The 13,113-nt window shown below is 39.2% G+C and overlaps 1 protein-coding gene across 1 annotated transcript in view; it reads left to right on the top strand.

Annotated features, from left to right (window-relative positions):
• PTPN22 (protein tyrosine phosphatase non-receptor type 22) overlaps window positions 1–13,113 on the top strand; it is a 60,825-nt gene that overhangs the window by 16,688 nt on the left and 31,024 nt on the right. The window contains 8 exon segments of the mRNA XM_035727171.1: window positions 885–929; window positions 931–957; window positions 1,075–1,117; window positions 1,120–1,133; window positions 1,718–1,860; window positions 2,617–2,682; window positions 3,494–3,572; window positions 6,058–6,144. Of these exon segments, the coding sequence (XP_035583064.1) occupies window positions 885–929; window positions 931–957; window positions 1,075–1,117; window positions 1,120–1,133; window positions 1,718–1,860; window positions 2,617–2,682; window positions 3,494–3,572; window positions 6,058–6,144 (504 nt within the window).

Raw genomic sequence — 13,113 nt, 5'->3', positions numbered from 1 at the left:
CAGTCTCGGGCTCCTGCTCAGCGGGGAGTCTGCTTGTCCCTCTCCCTATGCCCTCCCCGCCCCCTGTTGTACTCTCTCTCAAATAAATAAAATCTTTAACAAACAACCTACAAAAACAAGCTATCACTAGCTTGTGCAGCTTTGCTTTAGTAGACATGATTTCTGTTAATCCTCTTGAAATACAGTAGTCCCCCCTTATTCGTGTGGGATAGACTCCAAGACGCCAGTGGATACCTGACAGTGTGGATAGTTCCAAACTCTATATACACTGTTTTTTTCTATGCACACATACCTATGGTAAAGTGTAATTTGTGAATTAGACACAGTATGGAGTTAACGACAATACTAAATAGAACAATTATAACAATATACTATATGTTATGTGAATGTGATCTCTTTTTCTCAAAATATCTTATTGTACTATACTCACCCTTCTTCTGATGATGATGTGAGAAGATCAGATGTCACATGATGTGATGAAGTGAGGGCAATGACGTAGGTGTTGTGATGTAGGGTTAGGCTACTACTGACCTTCCAACAATACATCCTGGACTATAGGCAACTGAAAGACTGCGGTTGACCATGGGTAACATGGAAAGCAAAGCTGTGGATAAGGGGGGACTACTGTACTGAAAATGTCAGATCCCCATTTCTACTTCTTCAGACTTCTAGGAAGTCTGTAATTTACATATCCTTTAGTGTTTTTCCCGTCCTTGGAGATTCCAGACCACGATGTTGGGTTGAAGCCCCTGGGGTTAGATCGTCCTAACCTAAGGTGAAGGACACAGAGCTAAATTTGCTTCTGAATGAGGAAGTGGGTTTTGCTACCCAGAATAGACTAGAGTATCTGGAGGGGAGTCATGACATTCTGCTTTGTGCAACAGAAAAAGTGTGAGCGTTACTGGACTGAGCGAGGAGAGCTTACCGCGGCAAGTTGGCCCTTTCTCCATATCCTGTGTGAGTATGATGCCTGCTTCCGTTATGGGCTGAACAGATGTTCCAGGTTCTACTTTATAGAGACTAGTTTTTGAACATTAGTTTTGGAAATAACTAATATTTGAATTTACTTCTTAGGAAGCTGAAAATAGAAAATCTGATTACATAATCAGGACTCTAAAGCCAAGTTCAATAGTGTAAGTATAAACCCGAGTGGTAAACTCAAGAGCCCACAGAGGCAAATACATATGTATGTGACTTGGGCTGGGCACAAGACAATGGGGAGCGGTGGGGCCTTTTGATGTTCTGGATAAATCTTCACATGCAAAAGAGACCTTTGGTATAATCCCTACTTCCCAATCTATTACACACCATGGCGCACCTATAAAATGATAATGTTTGTAGGATGATAGAGGCTGTGCAGTGAATAGAGGCTGAGAACCAACTTGAGAGCTCGCATTGCCCGTCTCTCTACGGCAAAGGGGTTTAATGATCAGCATGCCTGTGACCCACTTGAACCGGTGAAGCACACCAGTTGGGAAGCTCTGGTTTGGACTATCTTAATATCTACCACCTCTTGTGAGTGGGGCAAAGAGGGACAGACCAATAGTCAGTGTTCTCAGATGGCATGTGGTCCCCAGAGGCCTATAGAGAAAAAAGCAGCATAAATTGCCAACAGGACAGAGATGCTACTTAGGAAGTCAGAGTAATCTTGTGGTAGAATGAGGTGGGGTCCTAACACTGACCTCTCCTTTCATTCTGGCTATTTTTTCTTTTATAGGAAACTCGAACTATCTACCAGTTTCATTACAAGAATTGGCCAGACCATGATGTGCCTTCATCCATAGACCCTATTCTTGAGCTCATCTGGGATGTGCGTTCTTACCAAGAGGACGACAGTGTTCCCATATGCATTCACTGCAGGTATAATGCTGTTCTATGTACCTTCCACCCCAAACAAACCAAGTATCACAGTCTGGCCAGGACTCCGGCCGTACCCGAAGGAAGACAGACTCTGTTGGAATTTAAAGCGGTAGAAGCAAATAGGATGTAGGCTCCTGGCCCTAGTTTCGCTTTTTCAGTTGATTAGAAAGAACAAAGCTTAGAAATGAGAGTGATTGTGGGCGCCTGGGTGGCTCAGTTGGTTGAGCGACTGCCTTTGGCTCAGGTCATGATCCTGGAGTCTCGGGATCGAGTCCCACGTCGGGCTCCCTCATCAGCGGGGAGTCTGCTTCTCCCTCTGACCCTCCCCCCTCTCATGTGCTCTCTCTCTCTCTCTCATTCTCTCAAATAAATAAATAAAATCTTTATAAAAAAAAGAAATGAGAGTGATTGAAAGAGCAAGGTCCATAGCAAAAACAAACTATAATAAATTCAAGCATTTAATTAATATTAAATAATTGAATTAAAGCAATAAAATTCGTATTTTCTGACAAGTTACTTGGAAACAGTGCAGCTCTAGAGACTCTCTGCTTAGAGAAGTCACCTAGGATCTGTCCTGAGGTTTGGTGTGGGGCATGTGGCAACTGACAAACCTGCTCTAGGAAATGGGGGGGGAGGGGTTGGAACGTTTCATTGCCTCTAGGTTCCTTCTTCCTCAATCTGCTGGTGATATTTCCCAGCTACCGTCGATGATCCACCCTCTGCAACTATATGTGCTCCTATGATCTTTCATTTCAGTGCTGGCTGTGGAAGGACTGGTGTTATCTGTGCTATTGATTATACCTGGATGTTGCTAAAAGATGGGTAAGTTTTTCTCCTCAGGCACTTCCTGTCTGCTTACCCTGTTACTTTCAGACTTAGGAATTGTTTGGTTCTTCCAAACATCTATCTCCATGACTCATCTTTTCTAGAGTGTTCACTGTAGACCCCGCTTTGTCAGATGAATAAATTAGGCCCTAGGTGGGTGGTTCTCAAAGTGTGGTTCCCAAACAAGCAGCATTGGCATCACCTGAGAACTTGTTAGAAATGCAAAACCTTGGGCCCTGCCTTGGATGGACTGAAGCAGAAACTCTGGAGGTGGAAGGAGGAGAGGGCGGGCAGCAAGCTCTCCAGGTGCTTCTGATGCATGCTGTAGTTTGAGAATCACTGCCCTAAATTCCACAGTTACCCTTCCTTTATCCAAACTACTTTAGTGGCTGGACTCAATTTACCACAATCAAACCTTGTGTTCCGATCTCTAAGTCATTTTTTATAGTCTAGTAGGAAGTGGGAAGTTTGAAATATATCTGCCAACTTCTTTTATTTCATCAAATTCTCATACTTGCTCATCTACTCGAGCCTTCTGCCTCATTATAGGTTTTAACTTCAAACATTTGATGACCCCATGTGAAATCATTCTCAAGAGTTTCTTCAATCTTTTCTGGGGAAAATACCAGGCTCTAAATCACGATGCAAGTGATGAGAAATCTCATTCATTTTAAAAATGCATTCTTTTTCGGATATTATCTTCTGTTAAGAGAGCAGATATCATGGGAGTGACAAGACTAGGAGAAATAATTTATTAACAAAGCTAAGGAACAAAGGAGTAAGATTTTTTTTTTCCTTTTATTTGATAGATACTTCCTGAGAACTTCAGTGTTTTTAGTTTGATCCAGGAAATGCGAACACAAAGGCCTTCATTTGTTCAAACTCAGGTATGCAACTATGGTGAATGGATCATAACATGTGTCTGAGTCTTGCTACATCTCTCTGTTCCATAGTAAGACAACCCAAAACAGCTGACTGCCTAGCTGTAACACCGATTGACTCTTAGGTTCACTAGCCCATTGGCATTTCGTTGAACTCTGAATAGATCAATTTTTTGCCTGTATCCCTTGCCTTGGGTCAAATTCCTCTCATTCCTTGTATTTTTTTTCCCCTCATTCCTTGTATTTTACTGTCTGTGCAGAAAATATTAAGAAACTAATATAATATTTCTTATAAAGGATGTTGAAGAAATTCCACAAGCTGTTTGATTTATTACAGAGAAATAGTTGGGTCAGGTTAACTGGAAGTTTTAGAGCAGTAATTCACTTCTGAAACCGGAGAAAAATCAGAGATTTGTCATTTCAACTTCAGGAAGTGGTAACAGAATCTGGAGAATGCAGTCTGTATACTCATTTTTTGACTTGATGAAAAATAAAAATAAAAGCAACCATACTCCTATCACCTAGAGGTAGCCACGATTACTATTGTTCTGTAGTCTCTCCTGATCCTTATTGTATGCATACTTTAAAAAACCATAATTAGAATCATACTATATATACGGTTACATATGTATGACAATATTTTCATCCACCCCAAAGTGCTCACCCTCGTTCACTCCGTTAGGGGTGCTCTTCCCCTGTTTTGTCCTCTCCTCTCCCGCTCAAGTTCCACCGCCTAGGTGAAACTTTCCCAGCACATATCTCTCACTGTCTACAATATCAATTTCACCCAGATTTCCATACCAATAATTTTACCCACATTTCTAAAAAAAAATGGTCTCCATCTCTAAGATGGAGTTTAACTTTGCTGCATTCATTCATTCACTAAGCATTGATTGACATAAGTAACAGACACTTCCACATAATTTGTTAGAACTACTTTCTCCTGCTTAAATGGCAAGACCCTGAAGTGTTTAAAGCACTTACAAATGAACTTGCACATAGACTTGGAGGTAAAACAACCACCAGTGGAAGTTTAGGTATTTTCATTGGGCATTTGTGAATTGAGGGGAAAAAAATGAAGAGCTATTGTAATATAAGCCTTCTGTTTGGCCCACACAGGTTTTCCACTAATAGCTAGTGGAAAAAAAAATTTTTTTTTTCATGCGTCGACTGTAGGTGTTTTCTATATTCAACCTGAGGGAAAAAGTTTCTGTGATATAAAGGCACTGGCTGGTTTAGTGCCACCAGACTTAAAAGCAGGCTAAAGACCCCAGGAAGTATGCAACCTAGTTTTCTAATATCACATTGTAACACTGAATCAATCAATAAAACCCTACCCCACTTCGGAGAAAGTCCATTTCTGGCCTCCTTGCAAAGGTCGGAAGACAGAGGAAGCGATTTCCGGTTAGCCTTCACAAATTCATCAACATTATCAACAACTAGCTGAACAAATCCCTTCCCAGTTGTCGCTGCTTTTTCTGACACCATTCTCACCAGGAAATAGCACTGTAACCGGCTGAGCGCTTCCTGTCTGACTTTTCTCTCTTCTTAAAAAAATGGAAGAGTGTACCAACAGATGTGTTGGGTGATACGGACTCTGTAGTGTTCTGCTAAAATTATAATTGGCAAAAGTTGTGCTTTATTTGTATAGGATTGTGTGAAGTGCCGGGGAAACCCCGCTGAGGCTCTTTCAGATGAAAAGTAGATCCAAAATCAAGTGCTAGAGCAGGTCCGGTGGCAAAACCCCCCTCCTCCCTCCCCTCCGCCCCGCCCCGCCCCAGGACCTTGTAATGGTGATGGTGTCATTTCTAGACAGTGAAATCCTTTTACAAGCATAAATTTCCAGACTCTCTTGGGTGGTCAGCTTTTCTTGGGTGTCTGTGCTAGGAGAGCATTTCAGCGGCTTGATCTAGGCGCACTAAACTAAGGGGAGATTCAGGTTCGAATCCAAGTCTGGAAATCACTGCTGAACGACCTTGCACAAAATGTAAACAGGGATAATAGCCTACCTACTTTAGAGATCAATTGTCAGGGTCAAGTGAAGAATACATATTGAAGCTATCTATCTACCCATCGACCACAATCTATCTCCATTTTTCCAGAAAAGATGAAGGTGCCTGACCAAAAAATGCATCCAGGATCAGATAGAATGTTTAAAATGTGAGCCAGGAAAATGGAATTGGAGGGTTGATGGTGGAGGGAAGGGTAAGTGGGATCAAAACATAAAACATGCTGGAAGGCCCTTGTATATTTAGAGGTAGAAGATCAAATATTTAGCTGTTTCTAGTAGCCTTGAAGTGCTTTGCAGTCCTAAATGGGCTACGCTAATTTTGCGTAGCGCCCTTAGGCACTACGATTAAATTACTGTCGATGGTCTTTTCAGGTCGGCTATACTAGGATTTGACTGATGTTCACACTCCTAAACTCTGGTTCTGTGGTTCACCAAGTTTCTTGTTTGTTTTCATTTGTTTCGGTTTGTGATGCTCTTCAGGAACAGTATGAACTGGTCTACAAGGCTGTATTAGAACTTTTTAAGAGACAGATGGATGTTATTAGGGATCAACACTCGGGAACAGAGGTAAACATTAAACTTGATATTTTGTCTTTTTTTTCATATTTGACTTTGGTCAAGGGATCTCAGATCAGTTGCAGGACTTAACTTAGTATTTATTGTCACTTAGTTCTTGGAGTGTCGTCAGGGGTGCATGGGCTACACTGCAAATCTCCTGTGGAGAAGGACCAATTAATTGAAGTACATCAACTTAGAAAACGAATCTTTTGGTTAACCTACTGTATACAAGTTTCAGCTCAATTTAGAAACAATAGGAGTGAGTGACAGGGCAAGTGTATATTCTGTTCTCAGGTCAATAGCTGTGTGGCAAGTTAAAAGTGAGAGTGACAGTTACAAAGTGAAAGCATAGTTGAGTACTAACGTGATTTTTCAGGTTCCTCTAGCCTCACTTTGATTGCATTAAGTCTTATCAAATTTTGGGAATATTTTAGAATATGCAGAGGAATTTTTAGCTGAGGGTCTTACATATAAAAATGATTATGATTTAACCAAATTCCAATTAAATATTGAGTATTCCAGGATATGCTATTTTGATCTCATCACAAAAATTGATGAGTCAAATACTTACTGTGTAGTCACAAAGCACTAGGTTCTGAACAAACTTAAAGAAGATAAAATTACTGATTTACACTTCAATGGTATATTTTGTTAACATATATTTCTTAATTTAATTTTTAATATCACATTTTGGATTCTTAATCTGAAAATATTCACTGAGGACCTGCTACCTGACTACTACCTAGTATTAGGAATACAAAGTATATAAGACATGATTCTGATCATAACTCCTGTCAGTCAAATGCTGAATCAAGGGGAAGGAAAGAAAGCTAGAAAAACTGTTGAGGTTTGAAATGGACTAAGCGATCCTGGTTAGTGTCAACTTCAAGGGAAAACAATGTGGTGGAAGGACATGAAATAAGAGTATGGTCTTGTCATAAATTTTTACTTATATCCTATTTATGTATGTTTTATTGGCTAGTATTCCCAGACCAAAGTTAAATGATAAAGGTGATTATGGACAACCAAATTTTAACGGGAAAGATTTTCATGTTTCACTATCAAGTGTGATGCTGACTTGATTAGAGATATCTGCTTGTTTGTTTTATACCTCTTAATCCCCATCATCTATTTCACCTCTTCCCCCATCTACCTCCTCCCTGGCAACCACCAGTTTATTCTCTATAGTTAAGAGTCTGTTTTTGGGGGGCATCTGGGTAGCTCAGTCAATTAAGTGTTCAACTCTTGATCTTAGCTCATGTCTTGATCTCAGGGTCGTGAGTTCAAGCCCCGTGTTGGGCTCCTCACTGGGCCTGGAGCCTATTTAAAAAAAAAAAAAAAGAGTCCTTTTTGTTGTTGTTGTTAATTTTGCTTTTTAGATTCCCCAAATGAGTGAAAACATATGGTATTTATCTTCCTCCGTTTGACTTATTTCACTTAGCATAATACCCTCTAGGTTCATCCATGTTGTCACAAATGGCAGGATTTCATTCTTTTTTATATGGAATATTCATTCATCTAGGGATGGACGCTTGAGCTGCTTCCATAGTTTGTCTATTGTAAATAATGCTGCGATAAACATAGGGGTGCATATATCCCTTGGAATTAGTGTTTTTGTATTCTTTGAGTAAATACCCAGTAGTGTGATTACTGGATCAAATGGTAGTCTTATTTTTAATTTTTTAAGGAACCTCCCTACTGTTTTCCATAGTGGCTGCACCAATTTACATTCTCACCAACACTGCACGAGGGTTCCCTTTTCTCTACTTCCTCTCTAACACTTGTTTCTTGTGCTTTTTATTTTAGCCATTCTGACAGGTGTGAGGTGATATCTCATTGTGGTTTTGATTTGCATATCCCTGATGATTAGTGTTTTGAGCATCTTTCATGTGCCTATAGGCCATCTGCATGTCTTCTTTAGAAAAATGTCTATTCATGTCCTCTGCCTATTTTTTAATCAGATTTTTTTTGATGTTGAGTTATACAAGTTCTTTATATATTTTATTTTATTTTTTTATTTTTTTAAAGATTTTATTTATTTATTTATTTGACAGAGAGAGACAGTGAGAGAGGAAACACAAGCAGGGGGAATGGGAGAGGGAGAAGCAGGCTTCCCGCGGAGCAGGGAGCCCAATTCGGGGCTCGATGCCAGGACCCTGGGATCATGACCTGAGCCGAAGGCAGACGTTTAACGACTGAGCCACCCAGGCGCCCCTCTTTATATATTTTAGATATTAACTCCTTATGAATATATCATTTACAAATGTCTTCTTCCATTCAGTAGGTTGCCTTTTGTTTTGTTGATAGTTTCCTTTGCTGTGCCGAAGAGTTTTATTTTGATAGTCCGCGTAGTTTATTTTTGCTTTTGTTTCCCTTGCCTGAGGAGACATATCCATAAATATGTTGCTAAGGCCAGTGTCCAAGAGATTACTGTAAGAAATTACCTATGTTTTCTTTTAGGAGTTTGATGGTTTTAGGCCTCACATTTAGGTCTTTAATCCATTTTGAGTTTATTTTTGTGTATGGTGTAAGAGAATGGTCTAGTTTAATTCTTTTGCATGTAGCTGTCCAGTTTTCCCAACACCATTTATTGAAAAGACTGTCATTTCCCCATTGTATATTCTTTTTTTTAAGTTATTTATTTATTTATTTGAGACACAGAGTGAGAGAGAGAGAGAGAGACAGAGAGAGTGCACAAGTAGGGGGAGGGGCAGAGGGAGAAGCTGACTCCGTGCTGAGCAGGAGGCCAAACTGCACTGGGGCTCAATCCCAGGACCCCAAGATCATGACCCGAGCCAAAAGCAAACACTCAAAAACTGAGCCACCCAGGTGCCTCACCCCATTGTATATTCTTGCCACCTTTGTCATAGATTGATCATATAAATGTGGGTCTGTTTCTGGGCTCTCTATCTGTTCCATTGATCTATGTGTCTATTTTTGTGTCAGTACATACTGTTTTGATGACTCTAGCTTTGTAATATATCTTGAAATATGGGATTGTGCCATGTCTAGCTTTGTTTACTTTCTCAAGATTGGGCTTTGACTCTTTGAGGTCTTTTGTAGTTCCATACCAATTTTAGGATTATTTGTTCTAATTCTGTGAAAAATGCTATTGGTATTTTGACAGAGATTGCATTGAATCTGTAAATTGCTTTGGGTTGTATGAACATTTTAAGAATATTAATTCTTCCAATTCATGAGCATGGTATATCTTTCTATTTGTTATATCATTTCAATTTCTTTAATCAATGTCTTTCACCTCCTTGGTTAAATTTATTCCTAGGTATCTTATTCATTTTGGTGCGATTATAAATTGGACTGTTATTTTTCAATTGTTTAAAGAGAGTATTCATTGATTTCTATTTTATTAGGAAATTTTTCGAGAAAGAATGTTGAATTCTGTCAATTGCATATTTTGAATTCATGGAGTGATCACGTGGATTTCTCCTTTGACTTATTAATACAGTCATAGCATTGGATTTGTTAATATCAAACCATCCCTGTATTCTTAGAATTAACCCTTCTTGAACAAAAAAATATTCTTTGTTTTTTAAAGATTTTATTTATTTATTTGACAGAGAGAGACACAGCGAGAGAGGGAACACAAGCAGGGGGAGTGGGAGAGGGAGAAGCAGGCTTCCCGTGGAGCAGGGAGCCCAATGTGGGGCTTGATCCCAGGATCCTGGGATCATGACCTGAGCCGAAGGCAGATGCTTAATGACTGAGCCACTCAGGCACCCCAACAAAAAAATATTCTTTTGATATGTTGCTGGAATATGTGGGCTAATATTTTATTTAGGTTCCAGGAAATGCCAGTACTCAAATTTAGCCCAGTAGCAGGGCCATGGCTCCAGTTGGGTTGTTTGGAGTGGGCCCTTAGTCAGTAAATGGGAACGTAGCAACACAGTTCAAACTCCCCCAGAGAGAATTGGTTACAGTTAACTAAAGAGGACTTCTGTTTCTGGAAAGATCAAATAGACATACTTTTCCCTATTCCTCCCACTAAGTGCAACCAGAAACTGTTATATAATTGATATTATATATAAAACAACTATAAGAAGGCTCTGAGTGATAGAAAGAAGACAGGCCAGCTAAGGACCTTGGAACCTGAGGAAAGACATGATGGTAAGTTCCTTGGGTTTTCTTTTGACTCATATATCCCAGACTGGAAACTGAAGAAGTCAACAACATGGAAAAGCCAGGGATGCAGACAAAAAAGCCCCAACAATAGCCTGCTCTGTCTAGCCAAAGGACCAGAAAAGGGGCAGTCCAGCAAGACAGAAAACTTTTAGATAATCATCACTCTACTTTAGTCAACAGCACAGAAAATAGTGGTCCCCCAATCCCACCCATGTCAACAAAGGCTGAGTGGGGTCCTAGATTCCCACCCTTCTAACACTGTAGTAGAATGCCAGAGTGGTGTCAGAGAAGGTCAGGTAAAGAGGTAGGACTTTCATCCTTAATGGCCTGTAATGAGGGCTTCCTGCAGTGTCATTGGAGACTGCCTGGGGAGCCTGAGCTTCCACTGGACAGTAACATGGTACCCTAATGCCTTCCCACTGAAGTAGTATCAGAAGTCTAGTAGAGAGTTAGGATGTCCACCATCATCCAGCAGATAAGGCCACCCCTACCACAATGTCAGTAGAGACCACATGGGGAGCCTCTCCTGTGACGTCTCCCTTGGGTGTCAACAAAGAGTGAGGAAACTGGTAGAAGTAGAATACACCTGGCAGTAACAAGGCAGTAATGAGGCAGCACCTTGCCTTTCCTCTGTAGAATGGAGTTAAAAATAAAAGAACCTAGCTAAAAGAGAAGATTTAACAATGATCCAGAGCCTCGTAACAATACAAAAATGTCTAGGTTTCAATTGAAATCACTCATCATACCAAGAACCAGGAAGATCTCAAACCAAATGAATAAAAGACAATCAATAGATGACAATAATGAGATGATAAAGATGTTAGAATTATCTGACAAAGTTTTAAAAGCAGCCCCAATTAAATGCTTCAATGAGCAATTACAAACATGCTTAAATTTTTTTAAAAATGGAAAGGCTCAGCAATAATTAGAAAAAGATTCAGCAAAAAATCCAGAAGATATAAAGAAGAACCAATGGCAATTTTAGAATTGAAAAAGGTAGTAACTGAAACAAAATAGCTTAGTAGATGAGCTCAACAGCAGAATTCAGGGTGCATACAGAAAAAAAGAACTAATGAGCTAGAAGATAGAACAATAGGAATTTCCCAATCTAAACATCAGAAATAAAATAGACTGGAAAAAAAGAACAAACAGAGCCTTAGGGAACCTAAGGGACTACAACAAAAAACTAGCATTTGTGTCAGCAAAGTCTAAGAAGGAGAGGAGAAAAAAGGCAAGGCTAAAAAAGTACTTAAAGACTCAGTATAGGGGCGCCTGGGTGGCTCAGTCGTTAAGCGTCTGCCTTTGGCTCAGGTCATGGTCCCAGGGTCCTGGGATTGAGCCCCGCTTTGGGCTTCTTGCCCCGCGGGAGGCCTGCTTCTCCCCCTCCCACTCCCCCTGCTTGTGTTCCCTCTCTCGCTGTCTCTCTGTCAAATAAATAAAATCTTAAAAAAAAAAACAAACAAAAAGACTCAGTATAATTAAACTTCTGAAAACTAAAGACAAAATTCTAGGAAACAGCCATAGGATAATGATCTTAAGTGTAGGGAGAAAACAATTAGTATGATAGCAAAATTGTCATCAGAAACCATGGAAGCCAGAAGAAAGTGAAACAATATTTCTCCAGTGCTGAAAAAAAATAAATGGCAACCCAGAATCCCATACCCAGTAAAAATATCCTTCAGGAATGAAGAGGAAATCAAGACATTCTCAGATGAAAAACAAAACAAAAAACTAAGAGAATTTGTTTGGTAGACCTATCTTTAAAAAAATGACAAAGGAAGTTTTCTAAACAGAAAGGAAATGATGAAAGGGAGAACATGATAAGCAAAAGCATGGGTAAATGTAATAGATTTTCTTTTTCTTCTTGAGTTTTCTAAATTGCTTGATTACTGAAGCAAAAATTATACAGTCTGATGTGTATAATTTTATGTATTAGAAGAAATACTTAAGACAATTATAAACAGGGAAGGGTTAGGGACGTAAAGGGAGAGGTTTCTGTACTTGAACTAGTGAAATAATAACACCTGTAGACTGTGATAGGTTATGTATATATAATGTAATACCTAGAGCCACCACTACAAAAACCAAAAACTCTACAAAGACATACCTTAAAAAACACTATAGGTAAATCAAAATGAAATTATAAAAATGCAGGAGAAAGAAAAAAGAAATGAAAAACAGAACAAACAGAAAACAAAAAATAAAATGGCAGACTTAAGCCCTGACATATCAATAATTACATTAAATGTAAATGGTATAAATATATCAGTTAAAAGACAGATTGGCAGAGTGTATTGAAAACATCTACATGCTGTTTATAAGAAATGTACTTCGAATATATAGGTTGGTTTAAAGTAAAGATTGGGAAAAAGATGTATTCATATAAAAATGAGTAAGGGAACAAAAATACTGATTCAAAGGGGCACATGTACTCTGATGTTTATAGTAGCATTATCAACAATAGCCCCATTATGGAAAAGAGCCCAAATGTCCATTGACTAATGAATGGATAAAGAAGATGTGGCATAAATACATATATATACATATATATATAATGGAATATTACTCAGCGATCAGAAAGAATGAAATCTTGCCATTTGCAGCACGTGGATTGAGCTTGAGTGTATTATGTAAGTGAAATAAGTCAGTCAGAGAAAGACAAATACCATATGATTTCATTCATATGTGGAATTTAAGAAACAAAACAGATGAACATAGGAGAAGGGGGAAAAGGAGGGAAATAAACCATGTTAATACAGAGAACAAACAGGGTTGATGGAGGGGGATGGGCTAAATGGGTGATGGGTATTAAGGAGGGCACTTGTTGTGTTGAGCACT

This window comes from Zalophus californianus, chromosome 4 (genome assembly GCF_009762305.2).
Source record: "Zalophus californianus isolate mZalCal1 chromosome 4, mZalCal1.pri.v2, whole genome shotgun sequence".
Taxonomy (NCBI): domain Eukaryota; kingdom Metazoa; phylum Chordata; class Mammalia; order Carnivora; family Otariidae; genus Zalophus; species Zalophus californianus.
This window is presented reverse-complemented; position numbering and strand designations above follow the sequence as displayed.